General features: G+C 46.3%; 1 protein-coding gene across 5 annotated transcripts in view; it reads right to left on the bottom strand.

The window, feature by feature from the left end:
- The window catches only part of SNX29 (sorting nexin 29), a 441,832-nt gene that overhangs the window by 266,098 nt on the left and 160,791 nt on the right, over positions 1-14,943 (bottom strand). For all 5 annotated transcript variants that reach the window (XM_036226319.1, XM_036226320.1, XM_036226321.1 and 2 more), the window contains exon 14: positions 6,646-6,728. In XM_036226319.1, coding sequence (XP_036082212.1) covers positions 6,646-6,728 — 83 coding nt within the window. The remainder of the gene's footprint in view (positions 1-6,645; positions 6,729-14,943) is intronic.

Below are 14,943 nucleotides of genomic sequence, written 5' to 3'. Positions count from 1 at the left end.
TAGACAAGAGTACATAAAAGGCGGAAGGCGAGAAGGCGTTCCACAGAGAGGGTGAAGAGCTGGTGTATTTCTACTGAAGTGGAAAGAATGAAATTGAGGCCACAAACCAGTGAAATAACCCCAGACCAAAAGATGGGCTTTATCTCTTTACAGGATGTCTATTTTTCTCTTCAGTCCAAAAAAAAAAAAATTTTTTTTCGACAAGTCAGTCAGCCGAGGTACAAGACATCATTACCCACTCAAGCAAAGCAAAATGACCAATTGCCTTATGAAAGCTGTAATTAGCAACTTGAAACTCAGCAGTTTTCAGAACCAAAGTGGCATTTAACAAAACAGGCCACCTGTCACTTTCCAGAAAGCAGAGAATTTGAACATGCAATGAGATGCTGATTGACAAACTGTACAACAACAAGCACAATGCCAAGACGGCTCTAGAAAGTAGGGATGGCAATAATAAAATACGTGCCTGGCCTAGGCGTCCGGAGAGAGAGCCGAAGTGCCCCAAGGGCTCCTGTTCTGTTTCTGGGCCTGTGTGCCTCCCTAACAGTAGTAGAAAGGAAATGAATGAACGAAACTCGTGAATCGATACTTGGTGTTCCCAGACAGCTGCTTTTGCGAAGACTTAGGAGAGGAAAGCATCTTGCAGGGGTAAGAGCGGCTTTAGCAAATACATGATCCCCTATGGAATCGCCAGGAAGACAGTCACTTCTAAAACCACGGACCGGATCCTCTCTCGGGGAAGACTCTGTACCCTTGGTGACACTTTTCCCAGTAGTGATGGCATTAAGGAGTACCTTGGGGGGATTTCAGAAACCACCCCCACCCCTCCCACAAAATTTCCACTAGCCTCACCCTCTGCAAAGCCACCTTGGGCGGGGGCTGCTGGCCACCCGATCCAATAGTCAATTGTCCCTCCTTCCTTATGTGCCAATTAAGCAACCACATTTCCCAGCTGTCTTTGCAATTAGGGGAGGCCCAAGAGCTATCATTAGGAGTCAATGGGGGAGAGGAGGGTCCTGAAAAGCTTTCTTTAAAGAAAGCTTATTATCCTTAAAGCTTTAAATCCTTATAGAACTCATTTGTGAAATGCACTCTCTGCCCTTCCCCACTGTCTGCTTCTACCCTCCTGAAATGCAGATGTAATGGCTGGAACACCAACTCGGTACCATGAGGAAAGCGTCAAGATAAAAAGCCATTTACCGAGGACAGCAGAGCAAAAAGGAAAAAGCAGCCTGAGTTCTCGACAATAATAAAAGCGTCACACTAGCCCTGGACTAGACTACATACTTCTGGATTTCTGTTAGATTTAAAACAAAACAAAAACAAAAAAACAAACAAAAAAACCCCCTACTTTTTGGAAGTCATTGTTATTACTTGGGTTTTCTTTTTTAGACTGCCAAACCTAGTCTACCTGATACGCTAGCCCACACAAACATACAAATTCAGTAAAAACAAAGTACAGGCTGTGCAGATGCAGCCTCAAGACATGGTCTCCAAAGCCCCTTCCCAACTAAAACACCAAACCCCTCCTACACGAAAGTCCTGGAGCTCCCAGCGTCGCCCAGGTCACCCCAGCCGCATGGTCATCTGCGTTTTTGCCACCCAACATCCTCTCCTCGCACATCGGAATCCATCCTACGTCTAGGGGCCCGCCACCCTCCCAGTCTCAACCCAGTCTGTGTGGATGGGGCTGCTCCCACCTCAGCCCCTTCCAGGCACTGGCACGCGAGCCTGGCTTGGCCCTCCGGAGTCCTACCCTGCCACCCACCCCCTAAGTCCCCAGGAGTAGCTAAAGCAAGGCATGCCACCCAAGCTGGGCCTATCAGAGTTAATCTGGAAACATCTGTGGGTACAATCAGTAAGGACACCTTCAACTGCACTCAGAACTTATAATACTCTTTATTAATCTAAAATAAATATGGAAAAGTACCTGTTAATTCTGGGTGCCGAACACATTGGGGGTGGTCGGTACATTACTCCCTGGACTTTTCCAGTAAATTCTAATTTAAAAGAAAAAAAAAAAATCGGAGCATGGGCCACTGTCCCTGGAGTGTCTTCCTGGGGCCACCAGTGCTGAGTGCTGAGAAACGTCCCAAGGCTACATGTTCAGATATTTACTTAAGGTCAGGGCACTAGCTAATCACACAAATGTCGTTTTACAGAATAATGAGCTACAAAGCTTTCAGAGAGGTTTACTCTACAATTATGACCGTAATTATTCACCTGCTTGCAGAATTTATTGTTCAGGTGTTCTGCTAATGTGCCTTGACCTTCCACCACCTGGCAGCCCTTCAGAACGCATCTCCAATCCAAAATGGCCTCAATGATTGCCTGGCACTTTATATATGCCATCCCTTTGAAACTCACATAATTCTATAAAGTCAACATTATTATCTCTACTCTTCAAGTGAAAATATTGAAGCTCTGAGGTAAAAACTCATTCCACGAATTTGGAGCTAGCAAATGACAGAGCTGAGGTTCGACCCAGACGCCCCCCGACGCCGGCCGGAAAGCCTGTGCCTGCCCGTTGTCCCCACGCTCACTGTCCCTCCTGTGTGCTCCTTCTCTTCTTCGCGGAAGATGAAAGAAATGCCAGTTGTACTCCCTGCCTACACACACCACTGCTACTGAGAAGCGGTAAGGTTTCCACCGACGCTGATGTCCGGTTCGGAGTCCCTCCTGCTCTGACCTGGCCGCCCGTATGGCTAATGGCACAGAATTTAGATTTCGGTCATGCAGGGAGAAGAGGGGAATGGAGTGAGTTTTTCTCGACCAGTCGACACACAGGTGGGCATCTCTTGGTTAGCTGTCACGCACCACCCCTGAGGTAGTATACAGATCCGGGTGGTAGTTTTGGCTTGGCCTCTTTCTAGGCAGATGACTGTAGTGCTTAATTTCATGTGTGAGCATGGCTGGGTCACCGGATATTTGGTCAAACACTAGTCTAAATGTCTCTATGAAGGTGTTGTTTAGATGTGATTAACATTTAAACCAGTAGACTCTGAGTAAAGCAAATTACCCGCCATAATGTGGGTGGGCCTCGTCCAATCCGCTGAGGGACTGAAGACAAAAGACTGAGGCCCCCAGAAGAGAAAATGCTGCCTCGAGTTGCAACCTCAGCTTTTCCCCAGCCTCCGGCCTGACCTGCGCGGCAGAATTCAGAGATCCCAGCCTGCGCGACGGCACGAGCCAATTCCTCAAAATCGATCGAATCTTTCTAAATACGTAGACAGATATAGATGTAAATGATAGAGATATGTGTGTGCATATATATATGTATACGTCCGTATGTACATGTGTATGTACACTTATGTGTGTGCACACGTGTGTGTGTGCGTGTGTGTGTGTGTGTGTGTGTGTGGAGGTGTCGCAGGAAAACCAGAAACATCTTTCAGAAAAAGGGAAGGTACGACGTGGTCTCTTCATCCCAATTAATGACTGACGAGAAAAGCAGTTACTTCCGACAGATACGTCTTTGGCAGATTCTTCCTACGGTCGACCCTTACAAGCTACAGGCCATTCCTTCTGAGACTCAGAGACTCACAAACCCGCGACCACCCACCCCCACGGAATCGGGCTTCTCAACCATCCTGCCGTACTTCCTGGGCACCCAGGGAAACCAAGCCTCCTAACGGAAAGCATGAAGCACGTGCAGTGAGGACCAGGGGACCGCTGAGCCTGCCGCGTGCGGGCAGACACAACACGCGCAAGAGGCTGACGACTTCCTGGTTTTTTTAATTCTTTTGTTTCTCAGAGTAAACTCTTAAAGCTGCTCCCAAGCCTCCCCCATTTGTCCAGCTCCTCTCCCTGTATCTCCTGACTGCTCTGAGTGCCACCAGCAACAGGCCATGTCTTCTCCCGCTGCCCCTGAGCCCACGGCAGATGAATTAAATGGGGATGCCAACAAGGGCTGCAGTCTTAAAATCCACCGCTATGGAATAGGACGATGGTAGTCAGGGCGGATGACGACAGTGGAGTCGAGCTAACGAGAGGGACGGTGGGAGGAAGGGCCCCGCGACACGAAAACAGACCCTGAGTATTCGGGAAGAGAGATGCCAGAGAAATAAGAGCCCTTCGTGAGGATGGGATGGACTCCATATCCAACACAGAGCCCATTGTTTGCCATGGAGCACATGAGCTATCGAAACTCAATTCAAGCTTGAATACGGGGGCAGGGGAGGTTGGTGCAATTATTGTTCTTATTCACAAGAAATTCAAGGTTGGACTGTCACATCAGGCACAGCTGGATGCAGGGGCTCGAAAGACCCATCAAAACTCAGTTCCTCCCTGCCTCTCAGCTCAGCTCCTCTGTGTGTGATGGCATCATTCCCAGCCTCCATATGGAGACAAGATAATTTCCCCAGCCTTCCAGGCCCAACAGAAAGAAAGAACTCTTCTCGACAGCCTATTAGAGCCCTGGGAACCAGCTGGAGCTGGCCGGCTAAGGTCAAGGGCAGGGCAAAGGGTGGAGGTCCACCTATGTCACAGGACTGATACTGAGTGAGGATGCTGGGCAATTGAGAAATGGACCAAATGGGACCTGACATGATGGGGAACACAGATGTCCACTCTGCACAGGCAGATGGAGAGTCAACTCAAGCCACGTGACAAGGGCAGACCAATGTCTTTCTGGAATGCCATGTTCAGCAAGATTCTCCTGGTAGGAGAATCTCCTCCTTAGTATGAAAAGCAAGCTCCGATTTGTAGGCAAATGCTCCTCAGAAGAGCCTATGAGAGAAGCCCAGCACCTAGCAAGGTTCTGTTCAGCAGCAAAGGCCTTCATAAGAATGTCCTCCCGTGGGACATGCAGAGAAACCAGACTCCTCGGCTGCACACACAGCCACTTACCACATCCGAAAACTGATGCCGAGGGTCCCTGAGCAGTGGGACCACAACCGTACAGCCCTGGGGGCTTCACCTCTAACATCCAGAGCAGGCTGTGACAGGAACCATCCACCAGGACTGGTGCCAGTGACTTCGGGGTGGGACAAGTAGGGACCGAGGCAAGGATTTCCCCTGCTTGACCAGACAAGCATCCCATGCACAGGTGTGGGGGAGAGATGGGGGGGGGAGGTTGGCTTTCCTGTTCCAGGTGTGGCTGCAAATCAAAGGCCACACGTCTCCTCTGAGGTCCCAAGTTTGTCCACTGGGGAACTTCTGACCAAAAACCCAACCGTCAAAAAACATCACCCTTCCAACCACAAGCTCCATGAGATAATGAGGAAGACAATGCATCAATGGTCAATTTAATACTTCAATTTAAGTGCAGTTATATTAACTTCCTATCGCTGCTGTAACAAATTGCCACAGATTCAGGGCCTTAAAACAACACAGACTTCTTATCTTACAGTTGAGGAGGTCACGAGTCCCAGATGGCCTTTACAAGCTAAAATCAAGGTGTCAGCAGGGCCGCGTCCCTTCCGGAGGCTCACGGGAAGACTCCGTCTCCTTGTCCTTCCCATTGTGGAGGATGTCCACACTCCTCAGCTTGCGGCCCCCTCCTTCGTTTGCAAAGTGCACCTCTCCAGCCGCTGCTGCTGCTCCCTCACCCTCCCGCCTCCCTCTTAAAAGGGCCCTTGTGGTCACACTATGGTCATCTGGGTAAACCAGAATGATTTCCCCATCTCAAGATCCTCAACTTAATCACATCTGAAAAGTCCCTTTTGCCATGTGAGGTGGTACATTCGCAGATTCTGGGGACTGTGACGCAGATGTCTTTGGGGGACCACTATTCTCTGTGCCACAGCATTTTCTACCCAGACTCTGACTCGAGCATGTTATCTGAATTACATCACTCAACATTTAGTCTTCATGACACCAACCTGTGAAGTATATACTGTTTTAATTCTAATTTTATGATTGTATGAAGGGGCTGTAAGAGGTGAAGTGAGGCGGTAAAAGTACTAATATTAACTGTCGACATCTCCCGATTGGCTACTACATGTTGAATATTATTCTAAGTGCATTCCATGTGCCATCGGGCTGGCCCAGGAGCACTTTAGTAGACTCATGACGGTCACACTGTAGCAAAACTGCGGAGAGAAGAGGCACACAGCACCCCCGCATTTGAAAAACCGATCATTTTTCTATCTACCTGCATTTCTGGTTAATATTAATGATAGCTAAAGTTTTCTCAGCACTTACTCACTCTGTGGTAGGCATCATGCTAAGAGGAGTCCATGTGGGCTGCCTCCTGAGGTAGGTGCTGTCAACTAACCCTACTCTTGATGAGAAACTCGGGTGGAGAGGGATCCAGACCCTTAACCAGAGATGAGGCCGGAGGCCGGGCGGCCCACGTCCGAGCTCTGCTCTCCACCGCTGCGGCATTCTGCCGCCTCCGTCCGTGGCCTGGCGCGACTTAACCATGCGGCGAGGTTCACTACCTTGTCGCTGCCTCCAGACTCTAGACTCAAAATTCCCTCAGTACGCAAATTGATATGACTGTCGCTAATAATCTAGCAAGTAAGTCTTACAATGCTAGTTGAGCAAGAATATACAGCCGGGTTTTCTGTCTAATTAACCTTCCGGAATCCTGTTTTTCTAATTCGACATCACACATTGAGTGTCTGCTGCGTGCCCAGCTCAGGGGTAATGACGACGCAAAGGCCCGGCCCGCCCCCCACTCCGGCTCGGTCTCCCCCTTACCTTCAGCAGTTTGGCCTTCTCTTTTCAGCATCTGGACAGCTCCTACATATTTCTTCAGCTGGACTTTGAGAACCTCATTTTCCCTGCAGGAACAAGAATGTTAAAAAAAAAAAAATTTTTTTAATTGGCAATTTAGAACCAAGGTGGGGGCAGAGGGGCAGTCTGTGTCAAGAAAAATATGCATTGTGCATGTTATAAATATTAATACATTTTCGAGATCATCACTGGAAAAAAACGTTAGCAAGGGCGCGTTTGCAGAATGCCTTCGAGAACTGTTCTGTCATGATGGAAATGAGCTAACTAGTCCTAGTGCCCACAAATTCAGGATGATATTTGCTGTGCTCAGGTTATGTGGATCTATCCATCTGTTAGGTGTGTATTCTGGACCCGTGATAGTCTCTCGATTTCAGAAACATGTACCAAGTACTGTATTCAACCTGGGCAATACTCTTAACATTTTTATTAACCGCTCCACAAACTGAATATTCATTCAGCTTGCGAAGCATCACGTCAAGTCTTTAGGTATCTCATTTAATCCTTCCAAGGTATAACCACGACACTCATTGTACAGATGAGGAAACTGAGGCATAAAGAGGAGAAACGGTTATCCGGGTTTACACCAACCCCCACATACGACTGTGCTGTGAAACGTGGAACTCGGGCCATGACGAAACCCCACTCTGCTGAGCCCACTCCCTGGGTACTCCGGCTAAGGAAGGCAATGTGAGGACTGGGCAAGAAAACTACAGTTCGTTGAGTATTTATGACTTAGCTCAGACTTTACACGTGACCTCACTGAACCGAGCATGCATTCGCTCATTTATCCGTTTTTCATTCAGTGGGAAAGTATTCATTAAGTGCCTACAACGCGTCAGGCACCGTGACCATGTAGTATTCTCCCCATCTTCCCGGAGAGGAACTGGGGCACAGATACATACGTTCTCTGGCCAAGGCCACAAGCAAGGCGCATTGCCAAGATCCAAATCCAGGCCCCTCGGTCCCCAAGGCACAGAAGCAGCCTTCCGAGGTCTTAAGATGTAGACCTGGTTTCCTAGCACCCCAGAGAGAGGTGCCGCTTCCATATTTCCTGTCTCTGTCCCGCCCCTCAAAGGTTTTCAGCCCGAGTGCCCTTAAACGAGCTGCAATACTTTTTCACAATGCAAAGAGCTCTATGACTGGGGTTCTTTGGTGATCACAAAAAAATACGTAATTACGCTTAAAACTGAAAATGCTCATTGCCAAATACTCAGTGAGAAAACATTTAAGAGGGCCTAATTATCAGCTGACAATCGAACAGCTTGAAATAAACCCAACGTTTTCATGGCTGTCCTGTCATGCCGCTCCCTAGGCACGCACACACACACACACACCTAAATAATTTCTGCGGATGAAACAGCCTTCGCACTCCTGTAATTTCTTTTGTTTCAAGTCTTTTTTCCCCTGGTTACTGTTCCGCTACCCCTTCCCCACCATAATCAATGTTAAAAGCTTCGTATGCATATTTCGTACCTTCCTCCATGCTATGGTCACTACGAACCTGACACACTCAAACGCTTTATAAAACCAGCTCATATTATAAAATTTCCTGCAACTGGGTTTGTCTCATTCGACAATTCGCCACAGAGAGCTTGTGACTCGATCTGCTTACGGATGGAAACGGCGCATCTCGATGGGGATGCGCCACAAGCTGCCCAGCGGAAAAGCCTGAGGCCGCCCGGCCCTGGTTCTGCCGTCTGTTTGCGACGCATCTGGCGACGCCAGCCCGCAAAGATGGCGCTTTGTTTGTATTCTGCTTTTCTACTACATCTTGGCAAAGAGAACATCCACGTCAACCGCAGACACTACCATATACTTAAGTGTCACCTGAGCCCTCCACATTCATCTCCGCAGCTTTCGAGAGAGGAAAGCATGGCAGAGTCCCTTAATTATCATCCTCCTCCCAGACAGCTTCCACAGATACTTCTATAGGTGTCTGCACTTCCTCTGTCTGTGATATGAATAGCAAACATCTGAAGCTAAACAACTAACAAGTCCTGAAAAGGTCTGTGGGAGGAAAAATATTCCCCAATGTACGAGGATTCACAGCTTGTTTTCTTGGGTTCCCTCAGCCAGAGTCTTGTCACTCAACCCAGCCTAGTCCTAATCTCCGCATATGAATTCAAGTCACATATGATCTGAGGGCTAGGGAAAGCAAGCAATTTATGTGCATTTCTATGCGGCATAATTTAACAACGGTTCGTGGCAGAACATCCCCCAAGAGGTACAACAAGCAGGTTCGTTTCGGCCGACAGACGAACAAGTCGTGTCAGCGTTTGGCTGCCCTGCGCCCTCACGTTTGCTCACACCACACAGGCCGATGCCGAGCTTCCTTGTTCATCTGTGACTGCGGCCAGCACTGAAAGGCTTCGAGCAGCTCATTTCTTCTGGTTTGGATCTTTTAATTGTGTCTTAAGACTCAAGGTATCAGGCTCAGAGATAAAAGTCAAGATTTTTCATATGGACCCGATTTCCATCAAAATGGTGAGAAGCCATGGAGAATATCTCAAACCACTGGGCTGGCACCTTTGGGAGCCATGAAGTCAGCCCGGCCAAGTTCGCATCAATGAACTTGCTTGGCTTTGCAGGAAATGAACACTTTCAGGTCCCTGGAAGCACTTCCCACTGACACTCAAACACCTGGAGGGCACACCGACTGCTTCGAAGAGGCAACGGGCTCCTGACCCCACAGACGGGATGAGGCCCTTCTGGTTCTTAATTTTTATTTCGAAGCACCTATAGATTCGCATGAAGTTGCAAAGATCATACCAAGAGGTTGGTCGTGTGTACCCTCAGCCCGGTCTCCCCAGTGGCCACGTCTGAAATCACTGTGGTGCAAGAGCAAAAGCGGGAGTCTGACGTGGGTGTGCGTGTGCGTGCACATGTGTGTGCGCATGCGTGCGCGTGTGTTTCTACCGAGCCCATTATTTTAACTGCTGCTCATAAACAGTCCTGCGCCACAGCGTGTCTCTTGAGATGGAACACAGACTTACATGACCACAGCAGACAGGCCAGGCCAGTGAGGACAGCAAACCAGCTGTCAGACAAGAGGGAACGGGGACCGGAGGCTTTGGCAAACTACAGAGTTCTTGCCCCACCCAAAGGTACTTCTAGAAACAACACGTTAGTGGCCTAAGAAAATAACTGCTAGACTCTGGGCATCTAATGTACGACCAGCTAACAGGACTTTAATTTATAGACAGAACCACCATACAGAATTTCTCATTCTTATCATTACACAGACCTCTGTTACAATCATCAAATAAAAATGCCTTTTTATTTGACGCCTCATGAGACATCGGACTGGATCACTGATTAAGCGCACCCCAACTGTGAAAGGCCTGATCCACAGAAATGGCCGAAGCCCACCCCGGCAGAGGCTCCCAGCCCGGCACCAGTCACGCACCGGGTGCTGTCACCTCAGCAGGCGGGAGGCAAGATGAGCAGGGAAGTTTCGCCAGAGGCATGAACGGGAGATGCGAATCGACAGCCTCGAGAACTGTATGCTTGTTGACTAAACAACTCCCTAGGAAACGACGCTCAGGGGATGAGAAGGGGCAGAAGTCTCAAACACACGAGGATGTTGTGAACGTTATCGGAAAGAAACCGATTACGAAACAAACGTCTGATAGTGGAGGAGTGGGTAGATTATGGTGCATCCGCCTATAACAGGACACTACGGAGCTGTCAAAATCCTGATGACTACGTGTGTCTATTAACATGGATGAACGTTTACAATACAGCATTACACGATGGCAGCGGAACACAAGAAAAGCGCACTTACTATACCCCCTTACGCACACTTATTGCATATATTAGCATTGGAAATGTATACAGTACTCATTTCTAAACGATGGGATTAGGGGCAAAATTTTTTTTAATTTTCCATCAACACACTTTACTAGTGCACTAGAAAAATATATATATTAGAGTAGGTTAGAGTTACAAACCAAAAAAACAAAAACCTACATCTAAGACCATTCTTAGCGGTGAAAGACTGCATGGTTTCCCAATAAGACTGAGCAAAAGTCAAGGAAATGCCCCCTTCGCCACTCCCGGTCAGCACAGGTCTCAGGGTTCTAACCAGAGAAATAAGGCCAAAAAGGGGCACATGCAGACATAAAATAAAACCATCCCTATTGACAGATGACAAAATTTTCTAAATAGGCAATCCCAAGAATCTACAAAAAGCTCCTAGAACTAATAAGTGAATTTTTCAAGGTCAAATACAAAAACTAATTGTATTCTTATGCACTACCAGCAATGAACCACTGGAAAGCAAAATTGTAAAAAGAATTGTCATTGTTCCAAAAGATGAAATGCATAGGTATAAATCTAAGAAAACGTGCAGGATCTGTATGCTGAAAACTACAAAATACTGCTGAAAGAAAATGAAGCAGAAGTAAATACATGAAAATAACAGGTTCATGGATTGGAAGACTCAAAAGATGTCAATTAATAAATCGATCGATTTAATGCAAGCCCAGCAGGACTTTTTTGCAGATAGAGACTAGCTGATTCTAAGATTCATATGGAAAGGAGGAGAAACTATAATAGCCAAAATCATTTTGAAAAAGCAGGAGGACGTCTGCTACCCAAGCAAGGAATGCAGCACAGGCAAAATGACAGACGCAGACCAAGAGAACAGAACAAAGAGTCCAGAAATAAACGCCCAAATACGGCCAAGGAATTTCTGGCCAAGACACAAAGACAGTTCAGGAGAAAGGATTGTCTTTCGACACATGGTCTTGGAATAACTGGACTTCCATATGCAAAAAAATAAATTTCAACTAATACTTCATACCTTATACAGATATTAGCTCAAATTAGACCGCAGATAAATGTAAAACAAAACTGCGAAAGAATTTCCATCTAAAACAAAACCAGAGGATATAAAATGGAAAATCTCATCACACATGTGCCCTCAAGATGACAAAAACTTGAAGAGTAAGAGACCGATTTCTCATTAACACCAGATTTACAAAAAACTGGTACGACGGATCCCCCTGCAGCTTGCTACAGGTTTACATTTCCCAAATTGCAATTCCCCAACAAATACACCTTTTTGAGCATGCCTCAGTTTACCTCTTTGTTTAGGTCAACAAAACTATAAAACTTTTGAGGAAATTTTCATGCCTAAACTGGGGTTAGGCAGAGTTCCTCGGTATAACACCAAAAGCATGATCAGTAACAGAAAAAAAGAATTGTTAAATTGGATTTGCTCTGTCAAAGTCATTGTGAAGAAAATGAAAACACAAGCTACAGACTGGGTAAAAAATATTTATAAATCGTACAGACATATCTAAAATATATAATGAACTATCAAAACAACCAAAAAAAAAAGAATAAAAAATGGTGAGGACAAAATATTTGAACAGACAATCCACTGAAGAAGATATACAACCAGTAAATAAGCACATGAAACGACGCTAAACATCATTAGTCATTAGGGAAATGAAAACTAAAAAACACCGTGAGTTACTACTATAAACCTATTCAAATGGCCTAAAAAGTTTTAATGACAATAGTAAGTGCTGGGGAGACTGTGGAGCAGGGATGCAAAACAGTTCGGCCACTCTGGAAAATAGTATCACAGCTTTCTATAAAGTTAAATACACATTTGTCATATGACCCGACCACTCACTTCTGGGTATTTTTCCTGGAGAAATGAAAATTTGTTGTTTACATGAATGTTTATAGCAGCATTATTCATATGCACCCCAAACTGGAAACAACTCAAATATCCTTCAACAGGTAAATGGTTAAACAAACTATGGTACATCACTACAAAGGAATATTGCTCATCAATAAAAAAAAAAATGCACTATTGATAAGTGCAAAAACTTGGATCGAGTCTCAAAAACGTTATGCTGAAGAAAGCAGTCTCAATATGCTATCTACTATATGATTTCGTGTATAAGACATTCTAGAAAAGGAAAGGGTGGAGGAATGACCAGTGGTGGCTGAGTGTTAGGTGTGGGGGAGGGTCTGGCCCAAAAGGGGCGGCAGGAGAGAATTTCTAGAGGTGAAACATCTTTCTGCGTCGGATCATGGTAGCAGGGTTACATTAACCTGCATGTGTGCTAAAGCTCATAGAACTATATATCTAAAAAGTGAATGTCACTGTATATAAATTAAAACCAAAATCAGTTACTAAAAAAAGAGTAAGAGGGGAGGAGAAGACAGGGCTATTCCCCACTGGGCTTGCCTAGAAGACAATGCAGGCGGTACGTGCTCCTGACCAGGGGCCACACACCCGTGGCCACAGGCAGCTAAAGAAAACACCCAAATAGGAAAATGATTACAGTAACCAAGTCGGCTTCCAGCAGGGGTGCAGGAAAATCATTACAGTGACAAAGTCAGCTTCGCACAGAGCAGACTTGTTTCAGTATCTCTTTACTGTTCTCTTTTTCAAAATTGTTTTAAATTGTGATAGAATACTCGAAGTGCTGGAATAGGATATAACAAAGTTTACCATCATGACCATTTTTAAGTGTACATTTTAGCAGCATTACGTTTATTTACATTGTTGCGCAACCACTATCAACGTCCATTCTCTAGGACTTTCTTCATCTTGCAAAACTAAAACTCTATATCCATGAAACAATTCACCATTTCCGCCCCAGCTCCTGGCAATCACCCGTCTACTTTCTGTCTCTATGGTTAACGCCCCTTAATTTTAAGAAAGATGATTAGGTAAATGTTACTACAAACAGTGGTGCAGCTTTAAACGTGGCTTTGGGGAAGGGGGAGGCCCGTCACCAATTCAAAACTCGGTTTGAAACACGGCACCTAAGACTCAGTGAGCAGAATGAGGCCAGTCGAGCCCGGCTTGCTCAGGCTGCTGCCGTACAGAGCGCTGCATTCCGCAGCACGCCTGCAAGTTCAGTGTCGGGAGAAGAGATGGAAGCCTGAGGTCTGCTGCCCTAGATCCAGACGTAACTTCTGAATCAAAGACCAGCTGATACTCAATTCTGGATGCACCTACTTTATTACGTTTTAATTCTCTGAAAATTGATCGCTCACATTTAAAGCATAAGATGCCTTAAAATCCATACAGAACAAACCAGGGATGAATATAGTCAGACAAGTGGATTTCACTTCTACCAAACACTGCATGAGGCTAACCGCAATATCGGCCAGTCCATTCTTCCTAGCCAGGTGGGGGCTGGAGGGTTTGCCGCAAAAAGATGTCATCTCAGTCTCATTCATTCCGCAGGTGTTTTCTGAGAGCCAGACAATGATCTAGGTGCTGAGAATGCATCGTAAACAACCAGGACAAGATTCCCCGGTCTCGTAGAATGCCATTTGTTTTCCCATTTTTAATTTTCTTTTTCTGTATGAATAGGTACAAAGTACACCACTTGAGAAGTAAAGTAAGATTCCATTCTACCCTTTGAGCCAGCAATCAGACCATCTCATCGGACCATCTCCCAGGAGGTGACCCAGCTCTGGTTCTTCGTTATCCTCAGCGAGCTTTCTAGCAGGTCGCTGATGTACCATTTGATTACAAGTAAAAACATACAGAAAAGCACACTGAACAGTCCATGCACCTCCACGTACCCACCGCCCAGCTCTCCAACTCGCTGCCCGTCTCGTTTCTCTTCAGTCCCCACCTGCCCACACCTTTGACCCCTCAGACATAAAAATTTCAGGATTTGCCTCTAAATGAGTCCTTTTTTAAACCTAATCCCCCACCCAGCATCAAACCAAAAAAATTAACTAAATAGCGTCAAATATCCAATCAATGTTCCTAATTGTATTTTTTTTTTTTTTGCAGTTTGTTCAAATCAGTATCAGGAGTTAAATTTTGGCCAGCTTTTACTGGCACACACTGCATCTTTTATACATAAAAAGCCAAGAGAAAACAAGGTGGCCGGCTCTAGAGTTACACGGGTCTGTGTTCAAACAGCAGTCCCACCCGCCCGGCAGTGGGCCACGGGCCAGCGGTCCTGTGGCTTCTCCGAGCCAGGGGTCCACACTCCCCAGTGGGCGGGGAAGACATGAGACTCGCAAGGTGGAGATGATTAGAGACAGTGAGTGTAAGGTGCATTAGTCAGTGCCCAGCACCCAGAGGCACTCGATAATTCCTTTTTCTTTAGAAATATGAATTAGATTCAAATCACACAAAACGGGTTCCGGACACGGGCTTCCGCTTTAAATGTCTGCTTTCCCCCAGAAGCACTAAGCGGAGTGTGCTCCCGCAACCCACACGGTTCCTAAAGTGGTCCTAACAAGATCAAAAAGCACCCACTGAACAAG

Source organism: Rousettus aegyptiacus, unplaced genomic scaffold (genome assembly GCF_014176215.1).
Source record: "Rousettus aegyptiacus isolate mRouAeg1 unplaced genomic scaffold, mRouAeg1.p scaffold_m13_p_8, whole genome shotgun sequence".
NCBI classification, from domain to species: domain Eukaryota; kingdom Metazoa; phylum Chordata; class Mammalia; order Chiroptera; family Pteropodidae; genus Rousettus; species Rousettus aegyptiacus.
The sequence above is the reverse complement of the archived record's forward strand: the minus strand, read 5'-3'. Positions and strand labels throughout refer to the sequence as shown.